The sequence below is a fragment of the Neodiprion pinetum genome, chromosome 7 (assembly GCF_021155775.2).
Source record: "Neodiprion pinetum isolate iyNeoPine1 chromosome 7, iyNeoPine1.2, whole genome shotgun sequence".
NCBI classification, from domain to species: Eukaryota; Metazoa; Arthropoda; class Insecta; order Hymenoptera; family Diprionidae; genus Neodiprion; species Neodiprion pinetum.
Window position 1 is genome coordinate 19,388,725 of NC_060238.1, and position 15,440 is coordinate 19,404,164.

Consider the following 15,440-nt stretch of genomic DNA (forward strand, 5'->3'; position numbering starts at 1 on the left):
CGGCTGCACTATTTCCAACAAGCGAAATTGCATCGTCGTTTACACCTTCGGTGTTCAGTTTTTAAGTTTCAATACCGCAGGAAAGTTGCGCGACGTTCGCGGTTTTAAGTGTAAAATATCATAACGTGAAATCGATCTACTTCGAGTCGGTGCGAAATTTGAAAACACCAATCGAAGGATTACATTTCTCGTTCGAGTTACATTTTCTCTAGTAATATTGCGCAGTGCGTCTTTTCATTGTCAGACATATATTAGAATATCAATCATGTATACGAGAAAAAACACTCGGTCGACCGCTTCTTCGAATATTCGTGAATTTATTGTTAATATTTTCAAGTCCGGTAAGTGGATTGATTTTTATTTTTATTTATTTTTTTTCCTATTGCTGTTGTTTTTTTTCGCTCAATTTTTCTCCTTTTTTTTTTTTCTCTTTACGGGTTTCTGGAGTCTTTAATAACGATGGTGTTAATTTTTACTATTTTGTAATTATGGTTCTGTAACCAGATTTGGAGTATAAGAATGTTTAAAAACGTTTATCTGTATCGTCAAGAAAATATAATAGCGAGAAAAATGTTTGGTTGTGGTTATTTTTACAGTTCTTAACTGTCTTCATTTATTTTTTTTTTTTTTTTTTACAATGAACGAAAAATATGGTTCTGGGTAGAAATAATAGAACATTTGTTTTGTAACTGCTGAGCAGTAAATCCAGTATTCGTTACTGTATTCTAGTTAGGTGTAGTTACTAGTACCATTCGTCCTTACAACTGTTACGATTATAATTTGATTTTCATGCAAGAATAAACCGATGTTTAAGAATGAATGGCAAGCATAGTCTTTGTGAAAAGTTGTGAAATGGAAAAAAACCGTTGAAAAAATGTCTAGAAATGTTACTTTCACCGAGCATTTTTTAAACACGAATGAAACGACACGAATTTGGCCAAATTCGAATAACACGAAACAAGGTATCAACAATTTCAGGGAAGGTTTTATAATTCAAAACTTCCGAACGATTTAGCGCTGGTGTTTTTTTTTTTTTATCCGATTCAGATGTTTTTCGGCCTATTTTCCCCACTGACTAGATCACCATAGATTGTCCGAAAAACTTTTAAGAAATGTCGTACTACAGTTTTTTTTTTTTTTTTTTATAACACACAGACTAATTTGTTCGTGAATATCCGTTCCGCAGTAAATACTTGTACAAGTTTATTTTTTTCTTTGAGGAATGTATATAATTATTTGTAAACATTCTTTTTCCGACCATCTCTGGAGGACTTTACGTTAATCAAAGTAAGCCGAAAAACATTAGAATGGGACCAAAAACACCAGAGTTCAATAACTTTAAACATTCCAATCATAAGATCTTTGATCAAATTGTTGATATCTTAACTTGTGATATTAGAATTTGTTCAGATTAATTTCTATCAGTACGGTAGAAGTGTCTTTAGCAATTACCGTTTGCGCAAATAGCAATGCTGGATGTTTTTTGAACCGTTTTATCGGAAAACGTTTTAAAGGAAAAGAAAAAAAAACGGATGAATACGCGTTGCGCTGCTTTTCACGTAAAACAAGAGAATGAAGTTAGTAACGTTTTTACTTTAACGATGCATGTTTAGGAAAAATCGTTACTTCGCACCTTCAGCAAGGTCCGAGATTTATTAAACCATGATAAACATAACATACATTTATTTTGAAAGGCCAACTCATTGGAAATCGTTTTAAAATTGAGCACCAACGGTTTTCTACTTGACGTTTCATTACGTTAACGTTACTAACTTCGGACTGATGAGAAAACATAGTATTGGCGACTTACAATCAGACCAAACAGATATTTGTTGGTACCTAAACCACATTCGCACTTTTAATTGTATCTATTTAGCTATGATCTAAATTCTAAATAAAGGTGTAAAATTTTCTGTTTCAAGGAGCTGCGCGATACGGTTACAAAATGGCTGGAACTGAATTGGACGATGGTGATTTGATCGACCTTGGTATAAGAGGAGTCTGCATATCGCGCAGACGAAGCCAAGGCTCGCCTTTGTCGCTTGAAGAAGGTCTCGAAGAGGAGCACGAGCACCTGTTGGACGTGTGTCCCCCTAAGTTGGAGGAGAAGCTGTCCCTCTCAGAAGGAGGCAAAGTGGATCAGTCCGCGGTGTCGATCAGCGAGGAGGACCCGCAGGATCAGGATTTGGGAAGCGACGTGCTGGTCACCCTGGGACACGACAAGTTCGTTCCAGCGGCTAAGCGGATCGACGTCGTCTCCTCGGACACGATAAAGCGTGTCAAGGACATAACGAAGAACCTCGAACTGCCGGCGGAGGACACCGTCGACGGTAGTCCGGAGGACCTGGAGGACCAGGACGCGTCCTTCGAGGCCAGGGAGATAACGAACGCGTTCAACTTCCTGGCAGAGCTCGAAGACGAGGATGACGAGGACGGGATCCTGAACGAGTCCGTTTCGTCCGAGGGTCCGTTGATGGACGATGAATTGTTACGGACGGTTAATTGCCCGTTGGATTCGACCTCATTTGCGGGCGAAAACAGCTTCGGGCGGGACACGTTCGAGTCATCGAATTCGATACATGTCTCGGGAAATTCCGGGCCCGAAAACGACGCCGAGGTTCTGATAAGACGGACCTCGCGAGGATCTGGAGACTTCGAAAACCTTGGATTCGAGGCCTCGTCGCCTTCCAACGCTTCCGGAAAGCCTCGGCGAGCCTCAGTTGCCTTTGACCTTGGATATGTAGCTCCGAAAACTCGACGTCTCGTCAAGTCTCACTCTCTGCGCACGTCTCTTGGGCTTTCCAACAGAAAATCGGGACCTGATAGCCTAGAGATGGTCCTCTGGAACGGGGCCAGGAACGTTAAGAGGACCGTTAACAAGCAGGACCGGAAGTCATGGAGCGAAGGTGCCGCCGGTCGCGAATTCAATGATGATACTGGTACCAGGACCCAACGATCTACTAGCCTTGGTCTCGATCCCATTGATCTGCCGTCCACTTCACGTGGATCCACGGCTTTCCAACAATCCGATTGCTCCCTCAGGTGAGTTCGTGCTTTTCGTTCTATAAGATACTTGTGTAACAGTTATTGACCCTGTCAGAATTATTGACCTTTTTTTTTTTGGTTGTATTTGTTTGATCATTAGTTATAAAATTACCAAAAAATAAATTTGAAGTGTCTAACCCTTTAGAAGTTGGTTTCGGTCATCGAGAAATTCACAAATTCTGCCGTCAATTTATAATTTTGTAAAAGACAAGGTTCAATAATTGCATCTACACGTGTCAATAACTGTTACACTTACTTTACCAATGAAAGAGACAAAATTAGTGCTTGGTCAGGTTTGGGAATTTGTATCTTAACAACCATTTGCTTTATTCGAAAGTGTGTGGATTGAGCTTCATTTGCATTCTTTTTCTCATTTTTTATCAAACTCAATCGATATTAGGAAGCATATTGTTAATTGACGATAACGTCAACCGTTTTTCGGTCGGTAATTTGTTTCAAATTTGGATACAGTATTTTTAGACAGTTTATCCTCTTTGATACTATTCCACTTCTTTTTTATTACCACAGTTTTATTGTTAATCAAATAACAGAATCAGGATGAACGTTCCGGTTTCGTCCACCTTGTTTTACCAGTTATGACCATCGATTTGATCCAGTTTTGGCTATATTCATTACTCGCAGTCCAAGGTTATGTCCACAAGTGGTTAAACATATACAGAGGTGATTTAACGTACGTGAACATTAGATTTCGAACATTGAGGTGTGTGCCAAGCATTCAAACTTGTTTCAAAAATCTTGTTCAATATCAGATTTCCGTGATTAAAGATATCGAAATTCAGATTGAATTATACAGAATTTTATGATCAGGTGGTCAGAAAGTGGAGGTACACTTGGGGACAATGAATCTGAGATGGCTAATTTTTCAAACTAAACAGTTATGTTGGCAACACAGAGAAACCTACAGCGCCATAGGCGACCGAGCGCGAAACTAACTCAATCTCAACAAACGTAACATAACCAATGACCGTCGAATCTAACCGTAGAATACCGCACGGATAATGACTTGTTGGGTTGACACGTATTTTAAGGTTAGATTCGACGGTCATTGGTTATGTTACGTTTGTTGAGATTGAGTTTGTTTCGCGTTCGGCCGACTGTGGCGCTGCAGGTTTCTCCGTATTGCCAATACAACCATCTAGTGTAAAAAATTATCCGTCTCAGATTCATTCTCCCCAAGTGTACATTAATCACAGATGGTCACGTATCTGACCAACATTGAATCGCTTTGTTTGTAAACGTTAAGAAGTAAAATTGAGTAGGAACGGTGCAAGTGGAAAATAGAAGAGTAACACAATGAGAAATGCTGCAGAGACAGGACAGAGATGAATAAGAACCTGACAAATTTTCTCATAATATATTTCGTCGTTCAATTTATTTTTCTACCGTACACCAATTTTTTATAGTCCGCTTAGCAATTTTGACGAAAATCTCGTGCGGTGTTTTGAATCGTTGTAACCCTTGCTCAAACCCTTTTCCCCCCAATGCTCATTCGGTCAGAATATCCACGTGCGCGTTATTACACACCGACCCCCAGCACCGGTGTACTTCACCGATGTGTAACGAAGTGCAACAGATGCGTCAGTCAGGCCGGCTTGCACTTGCCTTTAGTCATACTACGTAAGTTGTATACAGGGTGTCCGGTCACTTGAGGATAGAAATTTGAAAATATGTGGTCTTTGTGAGCGTTGATTACAAATTTGAACCAAGGGGTGTTTCAGTCAAAGTATCACGGTGCCAATGTCACTCGAAATCATTTCGTAATCTCCGAAATTACACTGAAATCAGTAATATTAAAATAAAATTCTGCATTATTAATCATTGGTAATCATGAGAAATCATTTGGGATTACAGAAATATCTTTTTAATATTAAGAAATCATATGATATCTTGGTAATCGTGCGAAATCAACTAATCGAAGTAAAATTATTTGTCAACTTATCTCTTTTAATCACTTTATAAAATTTAAGTGATCAGGATATATGTAATCATGGTAACAATTTTTGCTCCAGTGAGAAACACCTGAATTTGAACTTAGAGTTCAGGGACTCATAGTTTGATGAAACTTGATATTCGGTGGGGTTTCAGATCGATCACTAAGGATCTCAAGTCGAATTTCGAAAATACACAATAATCAAATTATAACATTTTAAGGTGATGAGACAAATTAACGACAACAGAGTCAGGGCGGCTAGGTGGTCTAGTGGAGTAAGGCTCCGGTCAAGCATCTCTTAGACGCCAGGTTCGATTCCTGGCTCCGTCGTTAATTTTTCGAAATCACCAATTTTTGAATTTACATTCTTTCTATGACATTTTAAGGTTAGGAACGTAATCAGCGTCCTTAAAAATTCCCCGGGGCAGGGGGGGGGGGGGGGGGGATAAGATTCGTTCAATTAATCAGGTATTTCTTGAATTTCAAATTCCCGAATTTCAGGCATTCCTATTTTAACGATCTCAAAAACTACGCCCGATTTTTAAATTTCGAGTCGATCTCTGCTGGTAAGGAAGAATGCATAATCCAATCTTAATATGTCAAATGGATATTATTTAACAGTATATAGTATTTTTATCAATCTTTTTAATCAGACAATTTTTATATATTCACTTTGCAGTCAATAACTGGATGACGAATAATAATTTTCAAACAAACGCGAAGAGAAATGAATATATCAGAAAAATGTATATCGGAACTGTGTAAAGGAACTGATTAATTTATTAAAAATATCATTATACTTGGAGAAAATTCACTCATTGGAATCTCTTAAATTCAGTCGTATCGAAAAAAACAGATCCTTCATCTTTGAAAACATCTGTGAAAAATATTCTATTTTACTTATCGTCTAACGCAGTTCAGCACGCATAATTAATACGCATAGAATGCATGAAAAAATGTAGAAAATAAAAGATATCAAAGTTCGTTTTAGAATCAAATTACAGTCAAATAATTTTCTTTAAATTATGTAAGAATATTCGAGTTGTAGATTATGGGTTGAACTTTGGTCGAATTGGCACGGAACACCCTGTATATTAAGTGAACTTAAATTATATACCTACTATTGTACATAGCTGCACCTACCTTATACTCTCCCCAACAAATTAAGGCGGGGTCCTGCAGGAAGTATACTTCCTAGTTCGTATATAATGTGCATAGTTTTATCTATATATATATATATATATATTGTATAGAAAAATTTCTTGCAGATGAAATATAAAGATTCAAATTTATCAGAGTATCTAGTGAGAAATATCTAAATCTAATTATGTATTTATATTTAAAGTAATCAATTTGTAATCAAAAATGCGCTATCAAATTTTTACAAAAAATAACGATATTCCCTATCGGCAATCTAGTAAGTTCTCCCCCCCTTCCTCCTTTTGGTTATTCTGATTATAATATGATTTATTTGAAAATCGGAAAAAGTCATCAGTTTCAAAGAAATTTTCTATAGCTTCAAGAATGCCGGAAATTTATATACGAATGAATCATTGTTCAAGATGTGTAAAAGTTACAGCGATGATAAATATTTGAAGAATTCTTCAATGTTTCATAGGCGTATGTATAACTCAAAGTCTGAATTATGTGATGCTTATTTTCTTGGCGGGAATTCTAATTAATGGTTGAGAACTCAACGATTTGGTGAAATGATTATGAATTATTATTTGCAAAGAGGAGAGAGTATTTGATTTTTTATAATCGATGAAAAAATTTGATAAAACGGGTATCGCGACAATAACGGTTCGCCAATATTTTTGAGTTTCGAAGAAAGTGTGATACGAGTAACTATTTAGTGGTGAGATTACAGTTGGAAGTACTGAATTTCTAGGTTACTACAAAACTAAATCCGTGCGTTTCATGCCCTTGATATTTGCAGACAACCAATCGCATCAATTCAACCTAACAGTTAGATGAAAATATGACACGAGTGGCTATAAACAAAGAAAAACAATAACCCAAAAACTAGATTATCTGGTTATTGTTACAAAACTAATTCTCACTTTCTGCTCAGAATAACATATTTTTCGTTTATGGGTAAAAAAATGATGGGACAAAGTACTGGATCATACAACAACTAAAAAGTCAAGAAATTTCTCTCGGTGTGGAAAATGAATTCGGTACAGCAACCAAATTTCGATTGTTTGTTATTATAATAATCAATACCACCACTCTTACTAGTCAATTTAATTTTCAACCGTTATTTTTGTTACTTCGGTAATGGAACGTCATAAGTTCTGAAAAAAGAAAGTGCCACGGAGGGGATGTCATAATTCATAGTTGCAGAGGGAGCGCGAAACGATCAACGATAGTGAATAAGAACCACTGATTGTAAGAAAACTGGAACACTTTCCCGGTTGGAAAGATAAAACGACAATATCATGCGGGTATATCACATACAGTGGAAGTGTGGTAAATATTTTTGTGCCATATTCCTTATGTCTATGACGGGTTGTGAAGGTTCAGACCGCAGTGACTTAGCTATGAGTCCTTTAGGTTAGACAGACGAAGTAATTGCGCCACATAGAAGGGGAACCCCAATCAGTTCATTTCCACAATGCGAAGAGCGATTGGTTTGTCACATTTTGCCACGCATTTGAGATCAGTATTCACTTTTATGGATCTTAAAAGACATCTGTAAAATTAAATACAAGTTCATTCGAATAATAAGCAGCTGTGAGAGAACCGCGAGTGCAGCGATTATTAATGATCTTTCGGTGAAGTGAAAACGTGCAGATTGTTATACGTGTATGTATATAGACGGTGAAATATTATATGTGCCAAAAATAATTATGATACGGTACATGTTTCTTTATTTTTATTTCACACACTTGCGTGGAGGTTAAGTAATCTTGTTATCACTCTGAAATAGGAGCTATCTAAATACGAAACCAATTTACTCACCAATTTAAGTCACTTTAGTCCGCACATTATTTTACCTAAATCGAGATATATTGTAAAGTGATTATTGAAAAATTAGACAAATACTGGCGTAGGCATTTCCGAGATATTGTTTTTTTTATATAATTTTTTTTACAAATACAAGTTATCTGTACAGTCGATAAAATAGATTTCTGTATTAGTGCGGTACAACGGATGTTCGTAAAAAATAGTTTTGCTCGTACGAACAGCAGTGTATACTATACATATTATACGCTAGATTTATAAAATGTTTCATAAACAATGTTTCGGGAATTTGACAAATGAACAAAATAACCCTAAAAACACTCGATCCGGATTTGAAAAAAAAAAAATACCACAGTTCTGAATCATTTTCAACGTTCTAATTATATACATACGTCGAAGCTTTTCTTAAAATCTCGTCGTCGTAGCTCGTGATATTCGAATTCGCTCTGCAGTTTCATTTCTGTTATCCAGTATGGATATCGTTTTATTCGCGTTCACTGTCCTTGACACAAATAACGTTACCGGATATTTTTGAAACGGTTTTTTCAGACGGTACCATTGTTTAAACACTTTCTCTACCTGACGCATGGCACAGTCAGGTCTCTTTCTATCAAATGCAAATATAAATTAAATTAAGATAACAGTCTAGGGTTGTACGATTCAATTAAATTGCTTTTTCGCATAATCGATTATGAAAGATTGATCGGACTTTTCTCAATAAATTGTTTCTCCTTCGAATATCGATTACGTGAAAAAACAATCAATCGACATCTAAGTTTATTCGATTAATCACACGGCCCTACGTCTTTTTTTTTCTCTCGTCTTGAAATTTGCAATAGGATTAATTTCGAAAAAGAAATTTTCACAGTTTTCTCATTGTCTGAATGCTTCTTATAATCCCTAAAAATCATAATACCTATACATGTATCCATAACCCCGTGCAAATTTGCTAAACAATTGAAAAAAAAAAGATGTAAACTGTGCACATGTGCATTGTAAATAAAGAAAAATTTTCCACCAGAAGCCGCAAAACGGAAGAAGGTGGAGACGACGCTGGTTCAGTGACGTCATCGTCCTCGTTGTCGTCATCCTCGTCAGCGTCAGAGGTGGATTGGTCGTGGGTCGAAGAGGTCGAGACGTCGCGGTCAACGAAAGCGCGCCGCGTCATGGAAGCGGAGAAGTATGACGACGAGGAGGCGTCGTTCGGTGGCGGGATAGAGGGGGGAATTACCATCTTTGCCCCCCACTCCACTGCTGCCAACCCCCACTCCGCCGCCTCAGCTAGCCTCGAGCGCACGCGTCCGGCGGGGAACGTGTCCCGCGGCTCAGTCGGCAGTACAGTCATGTCTGCCGTACCGGCGGCCAAGCCTCCGAGCGTCTCGGGCGCGGGTCCCGCGCCTCCGCCTCCACCCGCCGGCCCCGGGGGCTCGACCTCCTGGGTCCGCGCCTCGATGCGCCGGCTGCGCCACCTGCGCCTCCCGGAGGCAGCGGAGCTCCGTCCGGGCCCATCGGGCCCAAATTCACTCCCGGACATCGCCCTCGTCGCTCCCGACATCCTCGCCGCACAGACCAACGCCGCCTCCGTCAGCCTCCGACCTGCTAGCGCCCCCACCCCCCGCCTCGTTGGGCCCAATTCCGCCGCCCCCGGCAGGGGCGGACTTCCCGGCGGGAGGTCCCGGGGAAGAGCTGGCAACCCTGCCAGGCGAGACAGCCTCCAGTCTGGGGCTACTGCCAGCGATACTTCCTGCTCGACCTCCTCCGCCGCCTCCACTGTTACCAGCCCCGCCTCCAGCCCTGCGGGGACTCCTCAGCACGCTGGGTCCGTCAGAAGGTGAGTCTTGAATTTTTTTACTTTTTTTTTGGGTTTGCTTGTGGCCAGGTAGTGGGGGTCTTTTAAGGTTTAGTTTAACCTTGTATGTTCGATGGACGGTGGTAGGGATCGAATGGTTGAATTTAGGTACTGGAATATTTGAGTGATTGGCAAGGTGTACGCGATTTCGGATCGTCAAAGAAACGAATGGTTAAAATACTTTGTACTCAAAACCTCGAATGGTTAAAATCCTTAGTAGTCAAAACCCTGAATGGTTAACATACTTAATAGCCAAAACCTCGAATGGTTAATATACTTAATAGTCGAAACCCCGAATGGTAAAAATACTTAGTAGTCAGAAGCCCGAATGGTTAAAATACTTAATAGTCAGAACCTCGAATGGTTAAATTACAAAATAGTCCTAACCCTGAATCGTTAAAATACTCAACAGTCAAAACCCCGAATAATTAAATCTCCAAAATAGGGTGAAGTTCCAAATGATCACAACTTAAGCGTTTGCCGCATATCGTATAAACGTTTGTAGTTTTGACCATTCGACAATTCAAGATTTTCGCGCATCTGTCGTTTTAGTGTTAAGAAAAAGCCGGAATATCGGAATCATGCAAGTGAAAAACTGATCCGTAGAATTTCAAAATGTTACATGTAAAATTCTATATCATAACAGTAATGATGATTATAATTTATATGCAATATACCGGGAATTTTCTCTGTGAAACTAGCACTCTCAACGCCAGTAGATAGGCAATAGGTGATACATTTTTTTATTCGGACATGTCGAAATGTGGCTTAACGTCAATTCGGTTGCCTATCTGCCGGCGTTGAATGCGCCAGTTTCACAGAAAACTCGATATAGAATGGCAATTAAATTATTATAGATAGACAGCTGGGTGACCAGCGAAGTGGTAAAAATCATTTAAAAACTCGGAAAAATAGTAGAAACTTCTTGCACATTTTCTGGAAAATTCCACGAGATATAGTAATTATTATAACGTTCAAACGATCTTTAAAATTTTTAATCATATTACTAATAACCTAAATTAATTGTGTATAATGTTTTGACTACTGGCCTTCCTTGTTTGTTTATATTAAACAGTGTATATATTTTGGTTCTTTTATATTTTTATAACCTTTTTTATAAAGTTCGACGTATGTAATTAGTTCATTTTTTAAACTCTGGGAATTGCATTTTCGCGTTTATCTAAACTCGATATTACGTGGCATTCTTCTATCGCGTTAAGATCCTACCTTTTCGTCCCCGCCCGAGAAAAACATTGATCTTTGGCAAAAGGTGCTTACTTTGACTTATATTCTTGTTTCTCGACTGCTAGAATTCGCAAGACTGAAATTAGTAACGCCAACCTAACAAAACATCGAAAAGTATCCTCGATTTCGCAACTTCGGAACGACTTTGAAAAAGTTATATATTTACAAACAATTCAAAGACAGAAAGTTTTGAAAGAAATTAACAATAAAATTCCGGAGTTTTCATCCATCTTTAAATTTCTACTATATGTATGTATAATTGCTGCAAACTTGAAAAACTTTGACGCGTCCATAAATCCTATATTCACTCCGAGAATAAATATGGTTATAATACTTGTAATTATAAGAAAAATTGAAGAGAAAAAACGTACATTGTATAATATATGTACATGCAAATAATGAAGTGGATTGCTTCACCCTGCATTAACATTCGCCGGAAGGAAAGGGTCGTTAAAAGTAACGATTCAAGTTTGTGTGCGTATTTTTACAAGACATGCACACGCATTATGTGCGACTAGGTACCGCGAACCATGAACTCTTCTCGTTTACGCAAGCCTCTCGGCGAATGAACGTGAATACCGTTGCTCCACGATTGCCAAACTGTTACGCGTTATAACGCGATTGTTGTTCCTTTCGTTATCTCTTCTTCGTCGCCTAATTTCCTCTTTCTTTGTCTCTTCAAAGCACCGTATCTGTACAAGGTAATGCTGAAAGAATAGTAAAGTTTTAAAACACCTTTAAGTTGAGTCAATAAATTACTACATCTTTGATCAGCTTCTTAATATTGACGGATATTAATTGTAAGCTAGAATTGAAAGAATAAATAATCGTATTTATTCAATTTGAAAGTGAAAGAAATTATTGCTAAAGTTTTATCCATTTTTTAGAAGCTCGTTTCATCGTTTATAATGTTGAAAAAGTTTTTCCATGTTCTATGAAAATACATAAAACACTTTAAAACACACCTCCGTAGCATAACATCGAAATAAAAGATCGTAATAGCTTCTTAGATGTTGTGAAACTTCGTTTGTTTTTTTTTTTTTTTTTCGTGCTATTATTGTCAAATTTTTTGACGCAATGGTTCATTTATTATCGATCCGTTAATTATATCGATTTTAATGTCGTTATAAGAAGAATGACCTATTTAGAAACGAAATAAAAATTGTAGAAAAAAAACATGACGCGATTTTAACATGAGCTTATTCAACATCAGCGCGTAGAAAAGTAAGTAAAAGTTAAACATGGAATACGGAGAACCTAGATTAGCTATATTTATAAAGCGCCACCTATGCTAGTCGGTAAAACAGATTTAGATAATATGGCATTATAGGTTAGTTTCAACTAATTTTATATTCTTATTGTAGTGACTTACAAAGAAAATCTGTATAACAGACGCCTTTTACTTTGTATTGTACTACATGGATTGTATATAGTTATGTATATATGTGTACCATATACTTATATATATATATATATATATATAGATGATGTAGATGCTGAGTCCATCTGGTTAGTTTTTACTTGTTAGTCGGTGGCGTGAAACGCGAGAAAAACCGTCACAATGAGAAAAGACAAAAAATATGGGAAGGTGATCTAAGAACTGACTGAGATTACATACCTTACATAAAATCCTTAACTTGGAACAAATCGAACGACTGAGTGTCTAACTATCACGAATACAAAAATCTGTTAAATAATTTCCTGAAATATAGATTTTTAAAACATTTATTTACCACGATTATTACACTTTAAATAAATTCATTTCTTGCCTAGGGATTAAAAAAAAAAATCGATACCCGCTGAATAGATATATTTTTCAAAATACAATTTTCACAGAGTCCCGATTATTACAAGTGGTATATATATTAAATTATTTTCATTTAAGGTTTGTTACAACTCGTGTAAAAAAAATCGTTCAAATTGTATGTGTTGGAAAATTTCCATAGTTTCAAATTTTGTAAAAAAAAAAAAATTCATTATTCTTCTTCCGAAATTTCTTAAAACCGGCATAATTCCGTAACGAAAATTTCTCGAATGGACAAAATACAACAGAAACCAAACGAATCGATGTTACAATTTCAGCTGTGATGCTTGTAGTCCTAGAAATGAGTTTGAAAAAAAAAATGTTTTAACCGCAAATTAAAAATGGTGAGTTCAAAACCGAGTCTATACGATACCGGCGGCATTAGCAGCTGTATGTATAGGTATACAAGCAAGACACGCACGAGTACCGTAGCGTAACATCCGGTACAGATATTTTTTCCTTTTTCCAATGATCTTGGCCGGCCGACAGGTTGACCAACGATCTAGCATTATGAGTTGTTAGTTTCAAAGTTTTTGCCCGAGTGTCTAACATTGGCATTGCTGTTTCAGTCTGCCACAGTGTCTGTGATAAAAAAGAAACCTCAAGTATATATGGTGCATTCCACGCCAACCGAATAAACGGTTGACCATAAGATTTTTTAATTTCACTGAAATTTTTTCGTCCGTATCAGTCACACGACCCCTGAAAACGTACCGAAAAATATTTTCAATTTTTTTTCTTCTCTTTTCGAACACTCGTATTTGCCCTACGAATTTCTCACCACTTGTTAGAAACACCGAAATGGATTTTTTTTTTTTTTTCGAATGAACGGATTAGCAATTTCTTTTCAACTAATTTAGACTTCGATTAATCGAAGCAACATTTTTTTTACAACGGTGAAAAACTGTTTTTTCTTTGCTATTTTTTTTTGAAGAAAAGAGGCCGCAAAGTTTTAAATTCCCGTAAATATCGATTTATGGAATAAAAAATTAATCTAAAAGGTCGATCGATCGTTTGAGAAGAACTCGTTTGATTGATAAATGTCGATTAATTGCAAAAACTATGAATTTTCAAAGGGCCGATTGATAAATTAATGGAAAAAACGATTCATCAGATTATTCCTGATCAATTGATTAGTTTAAAAAAGAAAAAACCAATTGATAGATCATTGCAAAGCTCTGCTTGATTGTAATAAGTCATTGTTTGCTTCGAATCAGGCTCTTTGTAATACTCGCTGAATTATACAACTGTATGATAATTTGTTTCAATCAGGTTTAAATGGTTGAAAGGTTTTTTGTGATCGAGAAAACGAAGAAAAATTTACCGAATATTTTCTACGCATATAATTATATTGTGAGAGCTTGTAATCAAATCGTTTCAATTTATGTGAGTGAATAATGGATTCTCTTTTTATTGTCTAGGTATACATTGAATATCATTTATATGTGTAGATGATGATAAAAACAAAAAGAAAAGTACGAGAGTTAAAAGTTTTGTCCGAAATTGATCGTAAAAATTGAATTTAATTTTAAACAATGTAAACAAAATTGGAACTAAAAGAAAACTCGATCTTCAACGAGAAATACTATTCGTTCTAAATATGCATACACATTATACATAAGTTATATATACATTTATCTAAGTAATAAAACCTTAAATTTACAACTTTCGAATCAAAATTTGATCATCTTTGTTTTTTTCTCCGTGTAAATATTTCGTTTTTCCAATACGTTCAGTTAGTGAAAATTCGTTTCTTCTTTTATTTGAATTTAAACTTTGAACTTTGTACAGCCAGCTACATTAGAGTTATACTATTTTATATTCTTATGATATTATATTTTTTCAATTTTTGTTTTGCAATTTATTTTTAACGATGATTCTTAAAAAAAATATATTCGTCGTTCTCACACCATTTTCTACCAATGACATAAAAATTTATCTTCAATTCCCTGATCTTAAAAAAAAAGTTTCATCGATTTTAAAAATCTCCACCTTCGTGTCAAAGATATTTCCTCAATTCACGAGGTCGCCACACTTTTAAAAAATGTCGGGTAAATTTCGAAAAATCAGAGATATCATTTTCGACCGGAAGCAAACGAAAAAAAAAAAAAAAAAAAAACCAATTATTCATCAAATCCCAGGCGGTCAGGACGATGAAGCTTCGATTTGACGTGGAATGCTCCATATATACCCACAAACGCGTTGATCCAAATAAATTTATCGTATAAATTCTCACCCGATTGTAATAATACCGAATTAATCGTTTTAATCTTTACAATACTATATAAAGCTACATTTAATTACTCATTTATTTACATGACGTAACAAATATATTAACAATTATCATCGAGGACTTATTTACGGATAAATCGAGCACCTGTTCACCTTTACAACTTTACATACGTACTGTATGCATATTATATATGTACCTATTACACATACATGTATACATGTATAAAACTTTGCGGCTGTTGTGTGTATGTAACGAATTTTTATTGATTAGTTTTTTGTCGCGAGGTCGGGTTGTTGAGGCTTGGCTCTTTACGATACCTAAATATGTAAGCTAAGTGACCGTATTT

At 36.5% G+C, this 15,440-nt stretch overlaps 1 protein-coding gene across 1 annotated transcript in view; it reads left to right on the forward strand.

The window, feature by feature from the left end:
* The first annotated feature begins 282 nt into the window (after positions 1-282).
* The window catches only part of LOC124223977 (sodium-dependent transporter bedraggled), a 41,856-nt gene continuing 26,698 nt past the window's right edge, over positions 283-15,440 (forward strand). The window contains exons 1-3 of the mRNA XM_046636439.2: positions 283-341; positions 1,923-3,042; positions 8,985-9,794. Coding sequence (XP_046492395.1) covers positions 1,946-3,042; positions 8,985-9,794 — 1,907 coding nt within the window. The 5' untranslated portion in view covers positions 283-341; positions 1,923-1,945. The remainder of the gene's footprint in view (positions 342-1,922; positions 3,043-8,984; positions 9,795-15,440) is intronic.